The sequence below is a fragment of the Trachymyrmex septentrionalis genome, unplaced genomic scaffold (genome assembly GCF_001594115.1).
Source record: "Trachymyrmex septentrionalis isolate Tsep2-gDNA-1 unplaced genomic scaffold, Tsep1.0 scaffold52, whole genome shotgun sequence".
Classification (NCBI taxonomy): domain Eukaryota; kingdom Metazoa; phylum Arthropoda; class Insecta; order Hymenoptera; family Formicidae; genus Trachymyrmex; species Trachymyrmex septentrionalis.
This window is the reverse complement of record NW_017305694.1, coordinates 1054995-1077029: the sequence shown is the minus strand read 5'-3', so window position 1 is coordinate 1077029 and position 22035 is coordinate 1054995. Positions and strand designations below refer to the sequence as shown.

Below are 22035 nucleotides of genomic sequence, written 5' to 3'. Positions count from 1 at the left end.
GGATAGATTTTTCCTATGATATAAAAGATTATTTAATAAAAAAATGCCGAAGACATAAATTGATATGTATAATTAAAACGAGTTTCTATATTAAAAATATAAAAAATTTCCTAAAACTTTAGAAAGGAATCGGTCTCAATTAAATTTTTCAAAAGAGAAAATAATAAGACTCTGACATGTAGAAATACAATATTTATTTTAATATCAATATCTATTTTTCATATATTTATAGTCTTATAATACTGACATAGATTTATTTAACGGGTTCGCATTTATAACAATACTGATGCATATAATTAATCAAAAGTACGTATTTTGTTTCAGATCAAAATACGTAATTTATACAGAAGTGTTGAAGGTAACTTGTTGTAAATTGATGGAAACTTAATATTGACAAGTTTCATAGAGAGTAATTTTGCCATGTATAAAGAAATAAACTGGCAAACACGCACAACTCAGTAAAAGCTGCATAACAATTGGTACGTGCTGCATTCCATTGATCGTGGACAGCAGCTTGTTTTTCACCTGCAATTCAAAATAGACAATCAGATATCAATAATATCAGAGTTACATTTATGATATTATTATCTAACAAAATATTTTGTCGAAATTATATTGATTATATTTAATATTCTAATTTCTTTTTCTTATCTCTTGGAAAAATTTACTTTTAATAAAAATAAAGTTTTTAAAAATAATTAAGAGTTGACTTAAAAACTTTTGAGGTAATTTAAAGTGTATAAAAGCCTAAATAACTTAAAATTTTTAAAATTTTTCAAGGATAACTTTAACACAATATAATGGGTGCGTTATTTTTTTTTTAGTTGTGCTTAGGTAAGTTTTAAAATAACTTTAATGAAAGATTTAAAGTGTTCAAATATACTTTTATTTTTTAGGTTTTCTGTATAATAAATTTTAAATATTTTTTTTAAGTTTTCTAAAGTAAATGTTCCCAAGGAGCGTGTAAAGAGTGAACTATCTACACAGAAAAGACGATTTTGCTAAAAATGTAGCTAAATACAGATTTCAAAATTTTGTTAGACTATCAAAATAATTGCATAAGAAACTTAAATACGAGTATAATGAGTAATACTGCAAAAACATTGGATTGAACGTCTAACATAATTATTTTTATAGTCCAATAAAATTATTTTCAAAGTTGTATTTAGCTAAATTTTTAGACTTTAATAAAATCGTTCTTTTCGCGTAGCCATTTAACATATCTTGAAAATTATAAATTACTCATGTAGAGTAATGTGGTACAATTTTGAACTTGATACATTTTTAAACAAAATAATATTCGAATCCAATTTTCAAAGTTCATGTTTTGTTTTTTCTTATTTTGTGATACTTGTTAGTATCCTCTAACGCAATGAGATCAAAGTTATGAAACTCAAACGTTGAAATTGGATCTTATTTTGTTTAAAATTACACCATGTTTGAAATTAGACCAGCCTACATTAAGTGTCTTTTTCAGAAAATGTTTATTTAAGTTAAAGTAAATCACATTGTAAATTTACTTCAACAAGAATGTTTGAGAAAATATATTCTATTTATACATATTTAATTCCGTTCGTTTTGGTGACTTTCTATTTAATTTACCATTTAGGACGTGAATATGCACCGCGGTCGTGCTGAATTGGCTTACTGAGCACGTATATTCCCCGCTGTCAGTCTTTTTCGCTCGTTCGATGTAGAGCCTCGTCACCAGATCCTCGTTCGACCTGAAATATCGGTTGTTATATTACTCGACATATCGCAATACGCACACGCGCGACAACATCTATAGTACCTAGCTTTTGTCTACTGAATTTTAACGACAAAAATTTAAAACCTGTATTGAGATATGTAATCTCTTTGTGGGCGGTACCAGCTACATTACATAGCTATGCGTATGTATATTTATGTGCGTCTGAAACCTGGAGATGTATAAATATTCTACGAGATGTCTAGCGGAACCGACTTACGGACATTGAATAAAGAATTGCATGATAATCCAAACGCCACGTTACCATACATGTAATGCGAGCATAAATAGCCTTTGAATACTAATTCAACCGAACTTGAGCTCCGCGACCGTGTCTGTCGACCGTGCTGTGAGAACGATAAAATTCACAGGAAGATTGCTCCAGTTCTGTCTAACGAAAGAGAGATAAATTTTCAATGCGTGTCGTAGCGAATCTCGAGGTAGATCAATCGCGGAGCGGTTGCGTCGCACAAAGCGCACTATCGCTCGTCAACGCGTACGCCCTTCGGGTTTAGAAGGTAATGCCGTCGGCGTTACAAGAGGATGAGAACGATCTATGTGTATTTGCGAGTAGACAATGTCGATTTGTACATGCGCGTACCTACGTGCGCGCACGTGCAATCCAGACGAACGCGGTCGTACATCCGTCTCCTCGGGAGAGCTCCTCCACGATCCATCGCTACTTCACGATATATGCTCACCCATTAATGTGATAAACGTTGACGTGATCCGGCAACATCTCGCTATTTTTCCGCCACACGGGATACGGCACCCTCGAGTCGGGGCAGGACGGCCGAACGACGCATGCTAGCTCGATTCCGCTTCCGGTCTTGTAATATCGGTCCCGTAACTCATGCTTGGCTTCGTCGATGATTCTAATATCCGGCGCTATAAAGGCAGAGATGTACTACTGAAAAATATCTGTGATCGGTGAACCTTTCTCTATACTCCTTTCTACAGAAACAAAAATTCACTAAATTTTAATATGTATTTTTTTTTCAACAGTACTAACTGAACATTTATTTACAGTAAATAAATATATTTTTTTTTAAATAAAAAAATGATAGTTAAATGAAATCAAAATTAATTTTCGAAATATAGTTTATATTTAATAAATATTTATGTTCCATTCAAATAAATATTTATTACTATATTTTTTCAATGCATATTTCGCTTTTTATTCTATTTTACGCTTCTTGATTACGTAGATATATGGAGAATACATGTAATTCAACAGCTAAAACTATAAAATTTAGTCATACATATTTATATTTGACATCGTCTAATAACTCAATACTGAATATCGTAAAAATTATCCTAAAAATTTGCGAGAAATTCCTTCCTTTCACGTTTTTTTATTTTTTGCAGTATATATACAGAGTATTCCATAAGTTTTGGCCAATCGCTTTTGTGCAAATAGAGCTGACTAAACTAAGTCGAAAAGTCCTCTACCACACATTTTGCAATTTTCGCAATAATTAACAAAATATTAATTACTAAAAATTGCCAAATATTGGTCTTGAATAATTTCTTATTCAAATACTATCAATTTTACAGAAAACCTACAATAGACAAAAATTGTTTATTTTTTTCTCATAGAACTCTAAGAATTTTTTCAGAATTTTTTATCAATTTTTTAGTACTGCTTTTTTTTTTACCAACGTGAGAAAAAAATGGTATTGAAAAATTCTGAAAAAATTTTGAAAAAATTCTCCGAACTTTATGAAAAGAAAATTAATGATTATTGTCTCTTGCAGTTTTTTTCTGAAAAGTTGATAGTATTTGAGTAAAAAATTATTCAAGATCAATATTTGGCAATTTTTAATAATTAATATCTTGTTAACTATTGCGAAAATTGCAACATGGTAGAGGATTTTTCGACTCAGTTTAGTCCGCTGTATTTACACAAAAGCAATTGGCCAAAACTTCTGGGAAACCCTGTATGTTATGCAGAGTTTTATAATTAATATTTATACTTCGTAATTACAGCGCGTAAAAGAAGATATCGCTAGGAGATACCACGCGTAACATTACCAGAATATCGCCACATGCAAACTCGTTTGTCGAGATGCGCGGGAAGAGAGATAAAATAAAGTTGCATCGTTGCCATTGCAAAGAGTCTCGCTACGTGATACAACTGCGGCTGGCTTGTTTCCAGGCAGAATGGCGCAAGATATTCTCACGGTAATTGAATCTTTACGAGGACGGAATTTAAATTCGCGACTGTGTTTCCGTTTAGGTGCGCCGCGACAGCCGGCAATTCGCGATGTATACGTAGGATTTCGTCCCGAGATGGAAAACAATACATACATCTCGCAGCTACCGATGTCACCGTATTATATCAATTCTCCGTAATATATCATTCAAAAAGTATCCGAAAAGTACGTTGATTTCAGGTTAAAGTTATACGTAGAAAGTGTAAGTATTAAATCATTGCAGCGAACCGACGGAATTTTATAATTTATTCTCTTATGCTTTTTATCCATCTTCCCTTCTCTCTCTCTCTCTCTCTCTCTCTCTCTCTCTCTCTAAAATCGAGACAGAAATTAAATATACGTGATGTACATTATTATTAGTAAACAAATAAAATGCAAAACAAATAGAATTCCTAACTTAATTTGTAAAATATAATTAAGAAAATTACGTATAATTTAGACATATATCTGAAAAATCCATACTCCCACCATCGTACTCGAAATTCATTATTGAATTGTCCAGCGTCATTTAAAATATCGAAACTCTAATTTATTGTCACGTTTCATCGAATAATATCAGCAATATTGTACCGTATTTCCGATGTTTATATCCATGGGTTAATACATACTGCACTACTCGTGCAACTGTGTATATTTTGTTACGCAGATACATCGCTAGAATATTTTACGAACCAAAACGTATATGTAAACGTATAGTAAACAAACGTTTCTGTTTTTTTCGATATAAATTGTAATTGATGTGGAAAAATGGATAATCGATAAGCGGAATTGCTTTTAAAATAAAGATGACGAGTTGTAATAATAATTAATAGCTATAAGAGAACAGAATAGATTCTATTGTATTGAAATAAATTCGTAGCACTAGGAACTTTAAAATTTTAAATAACAGCTGTAACATAAAAATGAATCGAAAATTTGAACGAAAAAAAGATTTTAGAACTTAAAATTTCTCTACTTTTGAAAAGTCATTATATCTTTTACGTTTCTATAAGTTTAGTGATTTTTTTATATATAGAAAACTAAGAGGTGAATAAATAGGATTTTTTTTTTATTTTGCAGGTCTGTGCATAAAAAACTTACAAAAATTTTTGACTTTTTGCTGTAAAAGCTTAAAGTTTTTCTACGAAATTATTTTTTCAATTATTTCTAAGACTTTTTGTTACTTTGTATTAAATAAAAGGAGCATTTTGATTTGGATTACTCATAACTTTTAAAAATCATTATACTGCAATTTAAAGCTTAAACTTTTTGGTCTACCGAATATAAAATAATTATAAAAATAATATAGTTATAAATAATATGTAATTGTATAATTGTAAAAATTTTTTTAAAGATATGATACAAATGAAGTAGCGCTACAAACTTTTGTTGCAATTCAATAAATATAAAGGAAATATATCAATAAAAGATTTTACGATATTTGTAAAATATATCGTTATCTCTCCTCTCATGTTCAATTTAAAAGCAATATCTATGCTGTTACTGCGCGTTTCTTATTACCGCAACATGTTCGTATCAGGTAAACTATTTCTATATATCTACAGTTTACCCGCGATTTCTTTTATTCTCTTGTAAAAACATGACATTACCAAGAATGGTGACGTTCGTGACCAGCATTCTCGGTGGATGCGTATTCACTTGGCAAACGTACACTCCATGATCTTCTCTTCGCACACCGGAGATGGCCAATCTCCAATTGTTTGGATACTGAAAGCTCACGCTGTATCTTGAGTCCGATATATGGGTAGTGTTCCCGAGAGTTAAGAGGGATGCCCAATCGGTGTTCTGTCGTAACCACATTACCTGGAATCCGTGAAAATGTTTATCCATTGTGTCAAGATTAGATCGTATAATGCGAGATGCTGCAAGTAGTAACGCTACGCGTATTGTCAGACAAGATGTTTAAAGGCTAGTTTCATCATTTCTAGTCAGCTTGGTTAATCAATTATTCCATTAAAATTGACCAGTAGCATTTGTCGTTAGGCAGAATTAGTCATAGTTGATACTTAATCGATCAATTAAGCTGATTGAAGATAGTAAAACCTAAATAGTAAAGATAAATAATACATGAAAATAGTAAAATAATTATTTTGTTATTCTGTAAAATGTTATTTTGACTGATTATTCTAGACTATTTCTGCATTAGAACAATAAAAAAATTTTAATTACACAGAGAAAGAACGGTTTTGTTAAAATATCTAAAAATTATCTAGATAACAAATCTAAAAATAATTTTTGTTGGATTATCAAAATAATTATGTAGAACATTCAAACTGAAAAGTTTTTACAGCATTGCTTCTTATGCTTGAATTTCTAACATAATTACTTTGATGCTTCAAAATTTTGTCACCAATAGAAACGTAAAAAACGTAGTGAATCTTATAGAGTTTGACCTACTAAACACGATGATATTAGTTTTCATTCAAAATGTATGGAACATTGTCAACTTTTAGATTGAACTTCTCATTGAAAACATGGAAAACACCGTTATTTTTCAAATTAAAGTTCTATTTTTCAGTGAAAATGACTTTAACCTGAAGAATGACGATGTTCTTTACATTTTTAATGAAAACTAATAAGACCATCGCATTCAGCAAATCAAAATATATAAGATTCATTATTTTTTTTAAATATTATTCTTTTTATTATACTTTAACAAAATTGTACTTTCCTATACAGATATATTTAAATATTATTATTCCAATTATTTATAATTAGCATCGACTTGGTTGTTGATAATTGATATATTTGCACCTTCTTTCCAGAAAGCATAGCGACGCGACAATCGAGATACGCTGTTGCGCCTAAGTGCAACGCCACATTTTGCGAGCCATTAATACCCTGGCCATTTGCATTTTCGAAATATGGATCCCAATCCGTAACTCGGTGATGCCTTAAATGCGGAATTCGCAAGGGAGGCAGATTGATGGTTATTTCTGAAACATATCGTCAAACGAAACATTAAATTATTCTCTTATTTTTAATTAAAATATTTTTTCTAGTTTTCGATTGCGTAATAACGATTTGTATTTTCATATTTGCATTTCAATGTTTACATTAGCATTTAAGTATTCTAACATAACGATTAGCTTTTAAGTTTTAAGGCAAGAAGTTGCAATGTTAGCAATGTAAGAAGCATGGATAACAATTTATATTGCGTCCTTCAAAAGACAATTTCGGTTAGATCTTCACATAAGCTTCGGTTTAAATTGTGCAGCTATAATGGGATTCTCGTGAAAACGCGAGATTCGTGTTGAAAGCACGAAAAACACGAGTATGTCATGTAAGTTGGAATAAATTGTATATTCACTTTGCCCATCATTTTATGTCTGCACTTCTATTCGCTCCAAACGAAAAATGTTATATATCGAAGTGCTTTTAAATTTGAGTGTATAGCCAAAATCATTATACAAAATTTGAGTATCTCAAATTTGGTTATATTTCTATGTCACAACAATTTAAAAAAATGTAAGATTTTATTTGGTAATAAAGACGCGCGCTCTTTTCCTCTTTATTCTACAGTTAAAACAATTTTTTAATAACATGAGACAAATAATATTTAATTATCGTTATAGAAAATTTCATTTCTTATTAAAAATTCAGAAGCTAAACAAGCGCGGAAGAATAAAGAGGTGTGCGATAAAATTGCAGTCGCACAACCTTTTGACCTTTTATTTCGCACACTTCGTAACTGCGTAAAGGTTTCGCTTGAGCTTACGAAGCACTCAGAAATTTTACGGATACTTGAAACACAAAAGGTACAATTATGCTGTAATGGTGAGCAGGTGGTTTTGCCGCAACGAACGATACAGTTGTAAAGTTGTAGGGAGAGGGTACCCACCATACTTTATTCTGACAATTTCTTTATTGCACTTTACGTATTGTTCTACAGCTCTAGTATAACTTTGAAATTTTGATATTCTTTAAAAGAGAGATACGAAATAGCAATTATTCAAATATAAGGAATAGGTTTAGACTATATGGAGAATATAAAATACAGAGTGTCCTGTAAGTTTCTGCCAACCGCTTTTGTGGAGATAAAGCGGACTAAACTGAGTCGAAAGGACCTCTATCACATTTTGCAATTTTCGCAATAGTTAACAGGACTATTAATTACTAAAAATTGCCGAATAATGGTCTTGAATATTTTTTTACTCAAATACTATTAACTTTATAGAAAAACTGCAAGAGACACAAATCATTAATTTTCTTCTTATAAAACTCTAATAATTTTTTCAGAATTTTTAATCAGCTTTTTAGTACTGCATTTTCTTATTTATACCAACATGAGAAAATACAGTATCTAAAAAAATTCTCAGAACTTTATGAGAAGAAAATAAACAATTTTTGTCTTTTGTCAATGTGGTACAGGACTTTTCGATTTAGTTTAGTCCGCTATATCACACACAAAAGCAGTTGACAAAAAGGGGACACACTGTATTATTGCATAAAATAATTGATAAAGATATGATATTGCATTAGGAAAAAAGGTCTTTTTTACAAGTTATAAAAAGGCCTTTCCTCATCAATATCTTTGTTAAAAATAATAAAAATTTAATTTTAAATCTACTTCCAAATGATTACTACATTTTTTTAATTTATGTAAGTTTTGTAATTGTTATATATAGAAAACTACCAACTGAAAAAAATGAAAAATTTTCTTTTCATTTTATAAGTCTGTAGCTCCAAAAAAAATTTGAGTAAATTTTCGACTATCTACCGTGAAAGCTTAAAACTTTCCTTATAAAATTTTTTAAAAATGTTCCTACAATTTTTTGTTTCTGATTTACTCGCGGATTAAGTAAATAAGGAATATTCTGACTTTATTGTTCGTAACTCTGTTAAAAATCATCGTATCGCAATTAAAAATACAGATTCTTAAAATTGACATGTTGCTTTATTAAGTGGTGCAATTGCTAATTTTTTAAAAATAGAATACATGGATTGTTAAAAAAGTCTGTTTACCGACTTGTAAAGGGACGTTTTCCTAACCCAATATTAATTTAATTTTTTTTTACAATTAAAATTTTCTTATTACTCTTTATTATTTTTTTTAATTGCGACAACACGTATGAGTTAACATTAATTATAAAATTTGTGATATTTTCAAAAATTTCTTTAACCGAAAATTTGTAAAATTCTATTAAAAACGGTATAACAACCATAGCTCTTCAATCTCTCACGTAATCCTGAAAAAGACATTTGCGAGAGGAATCTTTCGGATCCGTGAACGACCGATATGTTTCTTGGTGAGCGTGTAACAGCGCTTTCTTACGATCCGGAAGTCCACTGAGGTCAATCCCTGATTTTCTTCGAAGCTGTCGAAAGATCGTATATCCAATACTACGAGGTTGCGTACAGAGATTGTACGGTTGTACAATTTTACACAGCCGCGGATAGCTCCTCCTTTGTTCTCTTTTAGACATAAAAGCAGATTGTCCACTGTCACATACACACCTTTGCGAGATCGCGGAAATTGAAAACCTATTCCTCCTTACTCCGTGCAATTTCAGAATAATCTTTACAGCAGTTGAGAAAGGATGAAACATAAAAGTTCAAAGGCGATGCGAAACGGTAATACATTGTCAAGAGATGATGACAGCATCGCGAGCTGAAGTCTTGGAAAAAAGACGGAGGGTAAGTAAGACAGAATTTCTAGTAGACTGCACGACAAAAGACCTTTTGAATTAATCTAGGCCAACCAAACAATCAGATCCATTATGTGCTCCATTTCTTGTTAATTTACATATTCTCTAATTATTTCCTATTTTCCTGTTTGACTATATCTAGAATTAGATTTTATATTAAACTTATGATGTGTTTATATACCGAAAATAATATATCTTTGAAATATCTACAGAAAATAATTATTTTATATGTACATTAAATTGCATATTTTATTTATACGACATTGCCAAAAAGTACGATTGTGATAAATAATTTTTTATCGCTATGCATCTTTAGAGTCGGAATTTCATGACTAATCTGATTTGTTCCGGTCGACAAAGAAAATTAACCATCCGTTATTGATTCGATTATGTGGGAGTTCTCGGGGTTAACGAGAGAGGACTAAATGTCTGCGACACAATGACTGCCTTTGTCTCTTTCAGATTTCATACATCGCATTCCAATCAAATGAAAGAGTTAACGGATCGGCGCTCAAAGAATGTCGATTCATTTTAAAATATCATAGATTATTCGTCTTCGTTCATTCTTGGAACGCCGCAATTTGTCGTGAATCAAATGAACATCAACAACATAGTATTTAATTAAATCAATATGCACTGCATTTGATTGATGTTTATTATTGTTACCATTGTTAATACACTACTAATGATTGAAAAGCTGAAAATGTCAATTCGTTTATTGATTGAATGTATACAGTTTGCTAAAATTAATTTAATGTATCTTTATTTGTTGCAATTTAAACATCTTTTATATACTATACAAATTATTAGTAAAACCACCCAATCTAGATTGATATCACTGACAACACAAATAAAATTTATTTATGTCCCTTTATGAGTATACGATTACAATTCTGTAAATTTAATCCATTGATTGACATATAACAGATATTGATAGCCGAAATCAAATAAATATGGAGCATGCACATTTCAAAAGGTTTAGATAGTTCTATCAATTTATTACTGTTCAATCAGGTCAGTGCAGTCTGGAGCGGAGAATTAAATGTCTTTTGCAGCAATCGTGATATTCTACATTCATATTTTTTTCTCTTTGGAATTTTTCGTTGATTTATTTTTACATATTAATTATTAATTACTATAAATATCTAATTATTATAAATATCTAATTATTTATTCATGACCATATAATTTAATAAAGTGTTCATTTATTTGATAATAGTTATAGATTTTCTATTACCTTAAAATATATAAGAATAAAATTTGTATTCGATACCGCGTTAAAACAAAGAGCTACTTTATTTTAAAGGATATACTTTTTGATATATATTTTGACGATTATTTGAAATTTATATTAAGCTATGCTACGTGTGAATAAAAAGATTGCGAAACGCGGCGTGTGAAAGAATCCGCGCATGATTTATGTTCCCTGCGGTGCGAGCACTTACTGCCTCAATTGAGAATAACGGGCCTTCGTTTTTAATTGTGCTCTAACGCTTCGCGGAAACTAACCGGGCATTTCGCGATCCCTACAAGAGCGCAGATTGCACCTTGCTGCTCGAATGCAATGTGTGTAAGCCGGCTCCGAGATTTTAGTGCCACTAAAACGACTGGCTGTGCGTTACACATTCAGCGTATAATCCAGTTCGTAAATGTGAATCGACAGCTGCGTTGGATAAAACCGTTTTTTTCCCCTAGTTTAAGCGCAGACGGCGATTTTTGCGGCTCCATTCAACGTGTGATATTAATCATCCGCGACGAAATATAAATGCAAAAAAATACAGGTGAGAGAATGAGAGAAAACTTTGGAAATCCAGGCGCAAAGAAGCACGAGCGGGTGATTTCTTTAACGATTGCCATAAAATTTAATGTTATCCGCAGTTGGAGTACTTTACGAGTTGCAGTCGCTACTAATCCGGGAATGCATTAATTTAACTCGTTGAAGAAAAGGAGCTTTGCTTTGTACGGTTTCAATAGAACGCGTGAGTCAACCTCGAATATCTGCATTTTTAATTCTTTAAGGATGGGAGTTTTTTAATAAAGGAACTTAAAAGATCTCATTTTCCAAGGGTTTCTGGAATTGTTAAATTTAATTCTGGCCTTACATGGAAAGAATAGTTTTATGAAATTATTTAACAATTTAGCTGGGTATACATTTAAAAATAATTTTGGTAAACCAATTAAAATAATTAGATACAAGATGATGAAGTTGATTGCTATAATGTCAAAATTTTTTGTAATACTGCTGATTATGCTTGAGCATTCCATATAACTATTTTGTATAGTCCAACAAAATTATTTTCAGACCTGTATCTAGTTAAATTTTTAGATAGAACAATTTATTTCTTTCGTGCAGAATTCTAAAACTTAAATTTCTAAAAGTTCTCTGATTATCGTAAAACTTGAATTTAGAAAATTATTGCATTGAATTTGAGTATAGTTTGAAAATGTCGAATTTTAAAAGAGTAGTATTAATGAAAAAAGATATAATGTTACAGAGCTTTTAATAGAAAGTCAATTTTTTGGATATTAAATAACTATTTACATAGCATTGATGAATTAAAATAAAGTGAATCTGGAAACTTGATGTTACTTTGCAGTTAAAAATAAAAAAAAAACTAAATTTTATATTTAATCATTAAAAAAAAATCTATTTGCCACATTCACAGAAAAAAATTTACTATATCTTAATAAATATTTCTTTAAATATTTGTAGTAAATATTTATTGAATGTTAATATATATCTATTTGATACAAGAATCATTAATTTGATTTAATAATTATTTTTTTCATTGAGTAAATATTTATTTACTGTAGGTAAATGTTTACTTACAAATATTTTAAAAAATATTTACTAAAGTATAGTAGATTTTTTTCAGTGTTAGATTTATCATCTAAAATTTTGTTTATTTTTGATCTTAAAATTAAGACATTAAAAAATTATTCTTTAGATCAAGTTTCTCTCTCATGAAACGAGCGAACAGTTCATACACAAAATAAAAAGGAGTGTGTACGCTTGTCCACAAAAGGTTAGGTGTAATAAAGAAACCAACCTGAAAAATTGTAAAATAATGCGATATACAGAGGCCAAATCCAGGTCACATTGGATACGGTGTTAAAAAAACATTACAGGCTTTCGAACGACGTTCGGCAGATACGGTAATATTGCGGTGCATCACAATGCGCTATTGTGTTACGATCGATGGTCTCGTAAGCAAGCTCCGAACTATATTACGAGCTCATGGTAGTATCGATACATTTATTAAGACAGTTTTTAATAACGTACGAAACATAGCCTTGACGATGAAATTGTAAATGGTGATCTGCGATCACAAAATCTATACGATCGGGTGAAACAGCTTTAATTAAGAGTGTGTCCATTAGGTATTCGGAATCTGGTGTATAATGGAAAAAGTTCGAAATCGTATTGCTTCTTTTATTAACGCTAATGGAAACCAGCTGAATTCACAGACGAGGAATTCGCTATTTCTCTCACGATATATCGGAACTGAAGTATTTGCAAAAGTGTTATATTATCGATTTACATGCAATCTTAATTGATCACGATATATCGGGACTGAATTATTTGCAAAAGTGTTATATTATCGATCTATGTGCAATCTTGATTCATCATGAACTCTCTGCATTTTAGATAATAACTCGCAATTTCGCAGTTATTAATTGCAATGAGACTGTCTTAATTGGGACGCGGAACGAACGTGCCGCTTAAAGTGACCGAATATAAATTCTGCAGTTGTCCCGGGAAAATCAGGTCCCCAAACGACCTCTGGGTTCCATCGGCTCGAATAATACTCGTTGGTGTATGCGAGGATCATAACCCCAGATAATAGGATCTCCGAAAATATTGTATTTGGTGTCAGAATTACTAATTCATCGTGCTTGTGCAAACTTTTACGTTATTTGCACGCTGTAGAAACTTTACCCTCACGATACTGTTTAGCAAATCGTTCAATAATTAGATCACTATGGAATGATATTGTTTTACTAAGACTGTGTTCCGATATACATTGCCAGTACTCAGGATTGGGGGCATGTATTTAAAATATTTATATTTAAAACACAGTAATTGCAATATAAATGTGTTTTGCATTTTATATTTTAGTGGAACACATGAAAATATTCCGTATTTTATATTCAAAATTGAAAGATTGAAAATTTTTGTATTTTATAATTTAAATAATAAGATTTTGATCGTCACAATCTTAGTATTTGATTATTGATTATAAATTTATAAATTTAAAAGTAGCTCACAAAATATAAATAATAAATAATAAGGAGCAGCCATATGCAGGATATCTTTTGCAAACGTCATGTATATTTAAAATTCGTACGATAACAATATAAAATCATAAAAATTTTCGATATTATAAACGACATTGACTGCCACAAATGATTGTCAAACAACTCAGAGTCCATAATGGCTACAATTTTCAGGTATCTTTCAAAGCATGTACGATTGTAATAGACAGAATGGTTTGAGTAATGCCATCTTCATGTTTTGAGGTTTAAAACTTTTCAAACAACCATATATATGCGAGACGCAGTGATGATAAGAGACGGAAATACTTTTATTTTATAACACTGTTACGTTATCTACTCTTAGTATTTGAAATTCAAGATATAAAATACTTTCAATCTTTTATTATTAATACTGAAATACAAAATATATTTCTATATGCTCCGCTGAAATATAAAATACAAAATTCAATTGTCTTAAAAATACTATTTTTCAAATAAATGTATCTCAAATACACTACTGGATCCAGCCCTGTCAGTACTAAAAATTTATAGTTCGTAATGTATAGATTTTCATTACTGGCAATATATGTATATCGGAACACGGCCTAAGTAACTAAAGAAACAAGTAAATGCACCTGATCGTTCTCACATTTTCTACTCGCTTAGGGAGAAAACCTTTACAAGGTTTTTTTTTGCGAAATGTTGCGCGCATCATGCTACGTTCGCATGTACCTTAAGAAGAAGTCTACGATCTCCTTTGTTTCATTTCTTTCGCTTCACGTTTCTCTCTGTCGCGTCGTGGCGTCGTTTGTGTGAATCCAAGACGCACGCCAGATCGTACAGTTTCGACTGCACTTCTACAATCGAGGTCGCACGACGTAATAAATATACATCCACAAGACCATTTGTTTCCCTACATCGCCTTATGGCAAGGATGCTACTACTATCGCCGAAGATGCTACCATCCGTCTTGTCGCTCATTTTTCATCGGCCAGTACCAGCCCTGTTGATGCTCCCGCGAACCCTCCGTCGAAATGAGACGACGTTTGCGAGTTTCTCGTACTTTGTGCTCGAAACTCGACGTGAATCCAATTACCAAGGCTAGAGGAATGCGTATAAGTTGGACCAGTGTTCAACTGCGAAAAGTTGTACGATGACTTTCCATAAGAGCACGTATGACTTCTTTGAGCGTAAGTTTTTAAATTATGATTTATACAACAGAATGATTGGATAAGTTTAATAAGTTATATGTGAACCAAATCCCGTCTTAGTATGTAAGTTGAATTAAAAATTATTCTGTTCAATTCTTGTATATTCTAATTACAATCTTGTATATTTTAATTATAAATATATATAATACAATAATTATATATACAATTAGATTATATCTAGAGTCCAATAATCTTTTTTAATTTCGGCCAAAATCGAAACCAAAAACTGAAACTTTTATAGAAATCCTAGAAAGATTATATCATATGTGGTATAAAGAAGAGAGCATGAGAGACGCGCGTGCGCGCGCGCTCACACACATATTAAATATCATACTGTATATATGTATATATATATGTATATATACTATTTTGTCATAAATTTTATAATTTAATTATTGAAACAATAATTACACACATCATTATTATTATCTTAGTATTACAATTCAATTTCAAAATTTGTACTATTTTTGTAGTATCACAATCATATCGTTTACTTCAAAAGTGACACAATTGAAAAAATGTGATTGTTTTAATTATTATCATGAGTTAAGTTAAAGAGATTATTTTATCAATCATTAAAAGTAAATTAACTTAGCTTCACAGTCCGTCCTCCAAATATGTAGAGTATTTGTATGATTTTTTTAAGGTTTTCAAAGGAAATATAATATTTTTAGTGACACATTTTTAATTATCGTTTTTGGAAATAAAACAAGTCTTATGCAAAAAAATACTTAAAGTACTTAAGACAGTTTTGGTGATCGAAGTTTGAAGAAGTTGTTTGATTTATTTTGAATTTAATTATTTTAGTTGATAAAGGTAAATATAAATTGTTAGTAATTTTGTAAGTTATGTGTTATCTTTTTGATGAATTATATTATTTATTATAATTTTGTAAGATATACTGCAATAGTTATATCTTAAAGGGTAGTTTTTTTATGTGAAACGAAAATGACATTTAATCATGTTTTTAAGAGTATATTCTTTTTGCCGATTATTTGATTAGAAAATAATTTTCTGTTAAATTGAGAAATAGCTTTCCTCTTTTTCAAAAACTTAATTTTTATGTTATGTTATTTTTATAAAATAAGGGAACAATATTATATCTCAATAATAAGAAACATATTTAAAACATATTATAAAAATATTTTTTAAACAAATCTTTGGAAATAAACATTTTACATTAAAATAAATTTTAAAGTAAATGTGCTTTGTACTGTAAGTTTCATGGCACTTTGGTTTCATTGCATGTGCAATCTAAACTAATAATTGTAATTAAATAAATATATAGTGTAAGAAAAAATAATAGTTTTTCAACATTTATACTTGCGAATTACAACTTGATTAGTTTCGATTACATCATCAAAATCCTCCCTTTCAATTTTGGCCGAAATCGAAATCTAACCGAAACTTCAATTTTTGATTGAACTAGCTATAACTATGATAAAATCGAAATAGAATTTTTGGTTAGACATTAGATTTACCGCACATTTTACGTTATCTTTCATGTATAATAATGCTCTTTAATATCCTTTAAATATATCGATTTAGGTAAAATTATTTTACAAAATTTTTCCAAGACACCTTAAATTATATGCCGCGGGAAGGCAGGACGTCGAGAAACTTTGCGGTGCAGCAACATTGTTCTTAAATTATAGGTCATAAAGAACCTCGTTGCGAAAGTTGTAATTACTCCCATAAGTAATGGAAGGATATGAATGACCTATCAATCAACGAAAAACCAATATCGCGAGGTCAACAGTTTATTAAAATGACAAGTTATCCCTTTCGCGACGACAAGTTTCATCCCCTGACAAAAGATACCCATGAACAGGTAATACCGCGCCAAATCTAACAAGGTGACATGCTTGCCTGTAACGATGAAACTTTGTATGTAATCCGCAAGGTAACCCCCGCCCCGGCCGATGCACGATATTAAACCCAACGTGTCCGTAATTCTGCGCAGTCCTTTCCCCGTTCCTCTATCATTACGGCACCATGACGTTGTACATCCAACTATTTATGCAATTTCATCTCTCTCGTATAACTTACACTATTGAAATTAGCTACTGTAATTGGATTGCTACTCCACGATGGAAGAAGAGATTTAACGTACGAATGCGCCTCAAGAATAGAAGAGTTTAATTTCTGTATAATTTAATCTCAAAAATACATTCAAAAATAATACAACAAGTACGTTGCTTATTTCTGTTGTTTATGAAATTTTTATATTCAATATCTTAATCCTTAATTGTCATATTAATAATAATAACTGTGATTAATTTTTATTTATCAACTTACAACATTTTAAAGAATTTTTTATGTTCTTTTATAACATTATGCTTTCTGTGTGCATTTTCAATTTGACTGCATGAGCCTAATAACAAAAGCATGCATAATGCGACTAGAGAGATCTGTAATTCCGCAGTGTGACAAATAGGTCAAACGTGCATGGTCAGATCCGCTTCCTGCTACGTATCCACGTGTCCCATACCTGTACGCTTCATTACGAACCAGAAGTTCGGTGCACAATAACCATCTGTATCTATAGTATCTCGCTGTTTCCTTTGATATATCAAATACTACAAAGGGATTCTTGTCAACATTACAGTAAGCCAATTGCTACATCAGTGATCAAGAATCTATCAACTTCTATTTAATCAAGTAGAATTTTTACGTCAGTGCACTCTAATATAAATGTTCGATTGAATCTAGTTGAATTAAAACTAGCCCGTATAAAATTCAGGAAAAATTGCTCCATTTTGATATCTTAATTTTCTTTTGTCATCTTAATTTTCAAAAAGAAGTTATTTTCTTTAAAGGGATTCCAATGAGACAGAATTTCATTTTCGATTCTCAGAACGATGTTATATCGAAGTCATAAAATGTATGGCGCGGATTGGCAACGACAAACTTTGTAAATAGCAGTTTATGTATATGTGTGTGTGTGTGTGTGTGTGTGTGTGTGTGTGTGTGTGTGTGTGTGTGTATGTGTGTGCAGCCAACATTCGCGCAAAGTCCTGTGCTAGTCGAATGACAAGTCGCCAAACGAGTTTTGAATTGAATATTTCATCGGGCGAACTCGGGGGCTTATACCCAACACGACTTTCTCGTCTTGACAGGAGCATCAGTATCACACACGAGCAATATATAAATATATATTGAAAAATAAATGTGTACGGCAGGTAGTAAAAGCCGTGTAGGGCGAAAAAAATTTTATTTTTCAAATAAAAAATATCAGAACTTTTTCTTTACGCTTTTATAAAGCTGCAATAATACAGTGACCGTGGTGATGATTCTTTCAAAGCGCTTGATAAGATTGCGCCGCATTACTTTAAGTGCGACTTCAGAAAAATGGTCGTAACGGCGACAAGGTGAAACTTTCATGAGACTCTGAAAATGGGTAACTGTATGGGTAAAACTGTATCACTTTGAATAATTTATTTTTAATATGATGCGAATTATTACACAGGATTTGTCTTCGTATTACACAAATCAAAATAGATATTTCTTTTAATTAACAAATCAATAATTAATAGAGGAGAAATGTTAGACACACAGGATTTATGTCCTTGTATTCTACAGAGAAACATACATAGATATCTTTCTTAATTAAGAAATATTGATAAAAAAAAATTGTTAGGAAAATATAAGTACACGTTACATAACTTTGTGCTTTGCTGCAAAAATTCTACAGAATTTTTTGACGTTTTAATAAGCACTAAAAAAACAAGAAACTTAAATGACGCGCTCGTCCCTCGAGCGTGCACAATTTTTTTTCACATACTGCTATGAAAGCCTGAAATTGTATTGCATGAGCGCTCCAGAACGGTGCAGCGAACGACTCTTTAAAGTCTAATCGGTTCAGCATTGAAATCCGGAACCTACTACAAAGCTATGTAGGACGAATGTACATCTTCTTACTAGCTCTCGGCGGAAAAGCCAGCGCAAGCATCCACAGAAAGTAAATATCCGAATGGTCATGGAAGTTAATATAGATACGAGATTGTAGTTCATCGGAAATCGACAATGTAACCATTCAACCTGTAATTTGCCAATCGCAGCAAATAATGGAGAATAATTCCACGCTCGTTCACGAATAAAAAGATCCGAAATAACATTTTTCGATGATTCTCTTTTCTCGTATTTTTATTCGTATTGTCAATCAACGACTTTTTGTTCTCAGACAGAATCACGATTCAACATACGTTTTTACAGATTTTTTTTTTTTTACGTAAAATAAAATTTAATCACCCTCTAAACCGCATCACGCCGTAAAATTTTACATGTTATCGAAACTTTCCCATGCTCGCAAGTTCGGTGCAAGCGAGGGACATGAAAGTCTAACTTTAGCACCAAACGAATCACTCTTACGGCTCGGTTTCTCAGCTTAGCCACGTAGTGTTCAACTTTAGAGAAGGTAATTAAACTCGAAGTTCCCTGCTCTTCGATTCCAAATTTCTGCGCGACGTTTATTACGTTACAACGATGCTGGAGATTATTCGGTGCGATAGTCTGAGATACATTTTTGGGTCAATATGCTTAAGACATTTACGTGGATCTATTCTCTATACATTTACTTGGCACACAAACTCAATTTAATTCCTCTTTTCTTTCTCTTCTTGAAACTACAGCTGTAATAAATATAAACTGCGCATCCTATAAAGTTGTCACTATCAATTTAGAAAGAGTAAGGTAGTTTGATTCTTTCTTTCGCTCAAATATCAAATTGAAGAGAAGAGCTGATACAATTGAAGAGAAATGTTGATATGGTTGAACTTTTTCTACGCGGAGTATACTCGTAGATATGTTAAGATCACGAAATGCGCAGTTCATATTTATTATATCTGATTATACAACAAATAAATTGACGTTATTTGTTATCATTTCGACATTAAATGATGTCACTTTAACATTAGGTGTTAAAATGACGAAAAGTAACATCAACTTGTTTAATGAATAAAGTTAAACTTGCAGGTAAAAACGTAAGAATTACATTTGCAGAATATGTAGAGAAAAAAACATGTGAGAAATAAATCAACTTATCTTGTTTTGGCGATGTTCTGTTTCGATACGTATAAAAAAAAATTGCATTTGTATTTGCAATTTATACATCGCTACGTGTAACGCACCTTGCAATTGAGTGATATTCCTGGTGACTTTGTGGCTGTTAACAAGCTGCTCGCGCAGGTGTCTGTTGCGGTGCCGTGGATAATTGGCGATAACGATCGTGATTGCCGCCAATACGAGGCAGAACCTCGACCCCCACGCTGGTCCTGTCATCGCCCGTCGGATCTCGCATCCCCCGTGGTTTTTTAAATACAGTCGGGAATTGTTGGAAAGTCTATCGATGCTTTTGTACTGTATCCGATCTTTCTCTTCCTCTTTGTTCTGAAATTCAAACATCGCTATATAAAGATATAAAGAGATATACGAATCTGTACCATCTACACGCCATAAATATGAAACACAGTTAAATTATTGATAGATTGAGGCCGTTTAATAATGTTCCAGATAATAACTCGATATTATTTAACGCTGATGATGATTTCATGTTAAAATGACGACAAATAATGACAGCTTATTGCTTCTTGGAATATTGAATAGATAGGTAAATTAAGTAGATAAATTAAATAAGTAAAAAAACGTTAGATATGAGTCGAGACTAGATCTTGTTGTCTAATAATATTTCCATGCGAATTTTTTTTAAATACATTTCTAATTCTTCAAACTGCGCGTTGAACACCAGCCAGTTTTTGTGAAAACGCAGTTTTTAATTTACAAAATTAACAATGAGATGAAATAGTAGAAATAGATATATGTATAGAGGAAGATCGCCGATATACTGACATCACTTTGTTTTTAAACAATATTTCTCAAACGAAAGATAGAAATAAAACTTTAAAAGCATAAATACAAAGTGTTTTCTATCAAATAGTATAAACAGTTTTTATAATACCGTCTGCAATTTTGCATCCTCTATACAGTTACTTTAAAAATAACAAAACACTTTATATTTGTATTACGTAAAGCTATTTTCTTATATAAAAGTCTTCCATATTTTATAATTTTGCGTTTATGTGTATAGTATGTTTTGCGAAATTAATGATGACAGATTATTAACAAATCTAGCTTTTATTGTATATAAGAGAAAGATTACGTAATTAGATATATTATAACATTTATTTTTCTTATTAAAATTTAACAAATATTAGAACGTGAATCGATTGTGTTTCTCGTAGTTGCTGCCGCAGTGCGTATATTGTTCTATATTGCTTTTGTTCGTGTATGTGCATCTCGTCGAGTGGCGCGTGGAAATAAACGAAAATGGAAGTTACTGTGGACAACGCACAAGAAAAATGCGATGATGACATCCGAAACAAGTGAGAATTTAGATGCGCCCTAAAAAAATATATTATTATGTTATGCTGGGATGCATCTTCTTTTTCCTAAATCCATATTCAAAAGGAGAGATATATAATAAGCAAACGAAAAGGAAAATGCACGGAGGCGGTTTTGTCTTCTGAAAAAAAATTCATTCATCTTTTATGGTAAATTTATTTAAAAAAAAACATAATGCTCCCTGCTCAACTTTCAGCGGTACAATTTTACCCATATAAGTGTCACGTGCTTTTTATCACAATACGCGATGGATAATAAAATGAGAGAGAATTTTATTTTAACATAACATTTACATACGGCGTCGTCGGAAGATAGATCATCAGGTTCGTAAATTCACTTGAGTTTGTCGAGACGTAATATTGATTACGTCGTTATGTCAAGTATTATAACAAAATACGTTTAACAAAACGATTTAAACAATAATAAGATTAGAAACAAAACTGTTTATGTGAGAATCACCTAAATACGAAGAAAGTGCTACTTTCGATCAAAGAATAAATGTGTTAAATTAACACATATATTCTTTAAATTAATTTATCTTGGAAATATGACTGCGC

The 22035-nt window shown here is 31.3% G+C and overlaps 1 protein-coding gene across 1 annotated transcript; it reads right to left on the bottom strand.

Moving 5' to 3' along the window:
* Positions 1-270: 270 nt before the first annotated feature.
* Positions 271-21793, bottom strand: LOC108751821. Its single transcript, XM_018492246.1, has 7 exons — positions 21776-21793; positions 20209-20467; positions 6718-6899; positions 5553-5766; positions 2449-2635; positions 1603-1724; positions 271-525 (listed from the first exon to the last, which is right to left on the bottom strand). Exons 2-7 carry the CDS (start codon positions 20357-20359, stop codon positions 401-403), a joined length of 981 nt encoding a protein of 326 aa, XP_018347748.1. The 5' UTR covers positions 20360-20467; positions 21776-21793; the 3' UTR covers positions 271-400.
* Positions 21794-22035: the final 242 nt, after the last annotated feature.

Coding starts and splice junctions, on each gene's coding strand:
- LOC108751821 (XM_018492246.1), bottom strand. CDS start 20,359: ATGACAGGACCAGCGTGGGGGTCGAGGTTCTGCCTCGTATTGGCGGCA. Junction 6,900..20,208: donor GAATATCACTCAATTGCAAG/GTGCGTTACACG, acceptor GATATGTTTCAG/AAATAACCATCAATCTGCCT. Junction 1,725..2,448: donor AACGTTTATCACATTAATGG/GTGAGCATATAT, acceptor CCGATATTTCAG/GTCGAACGAGGATCTGGTGA.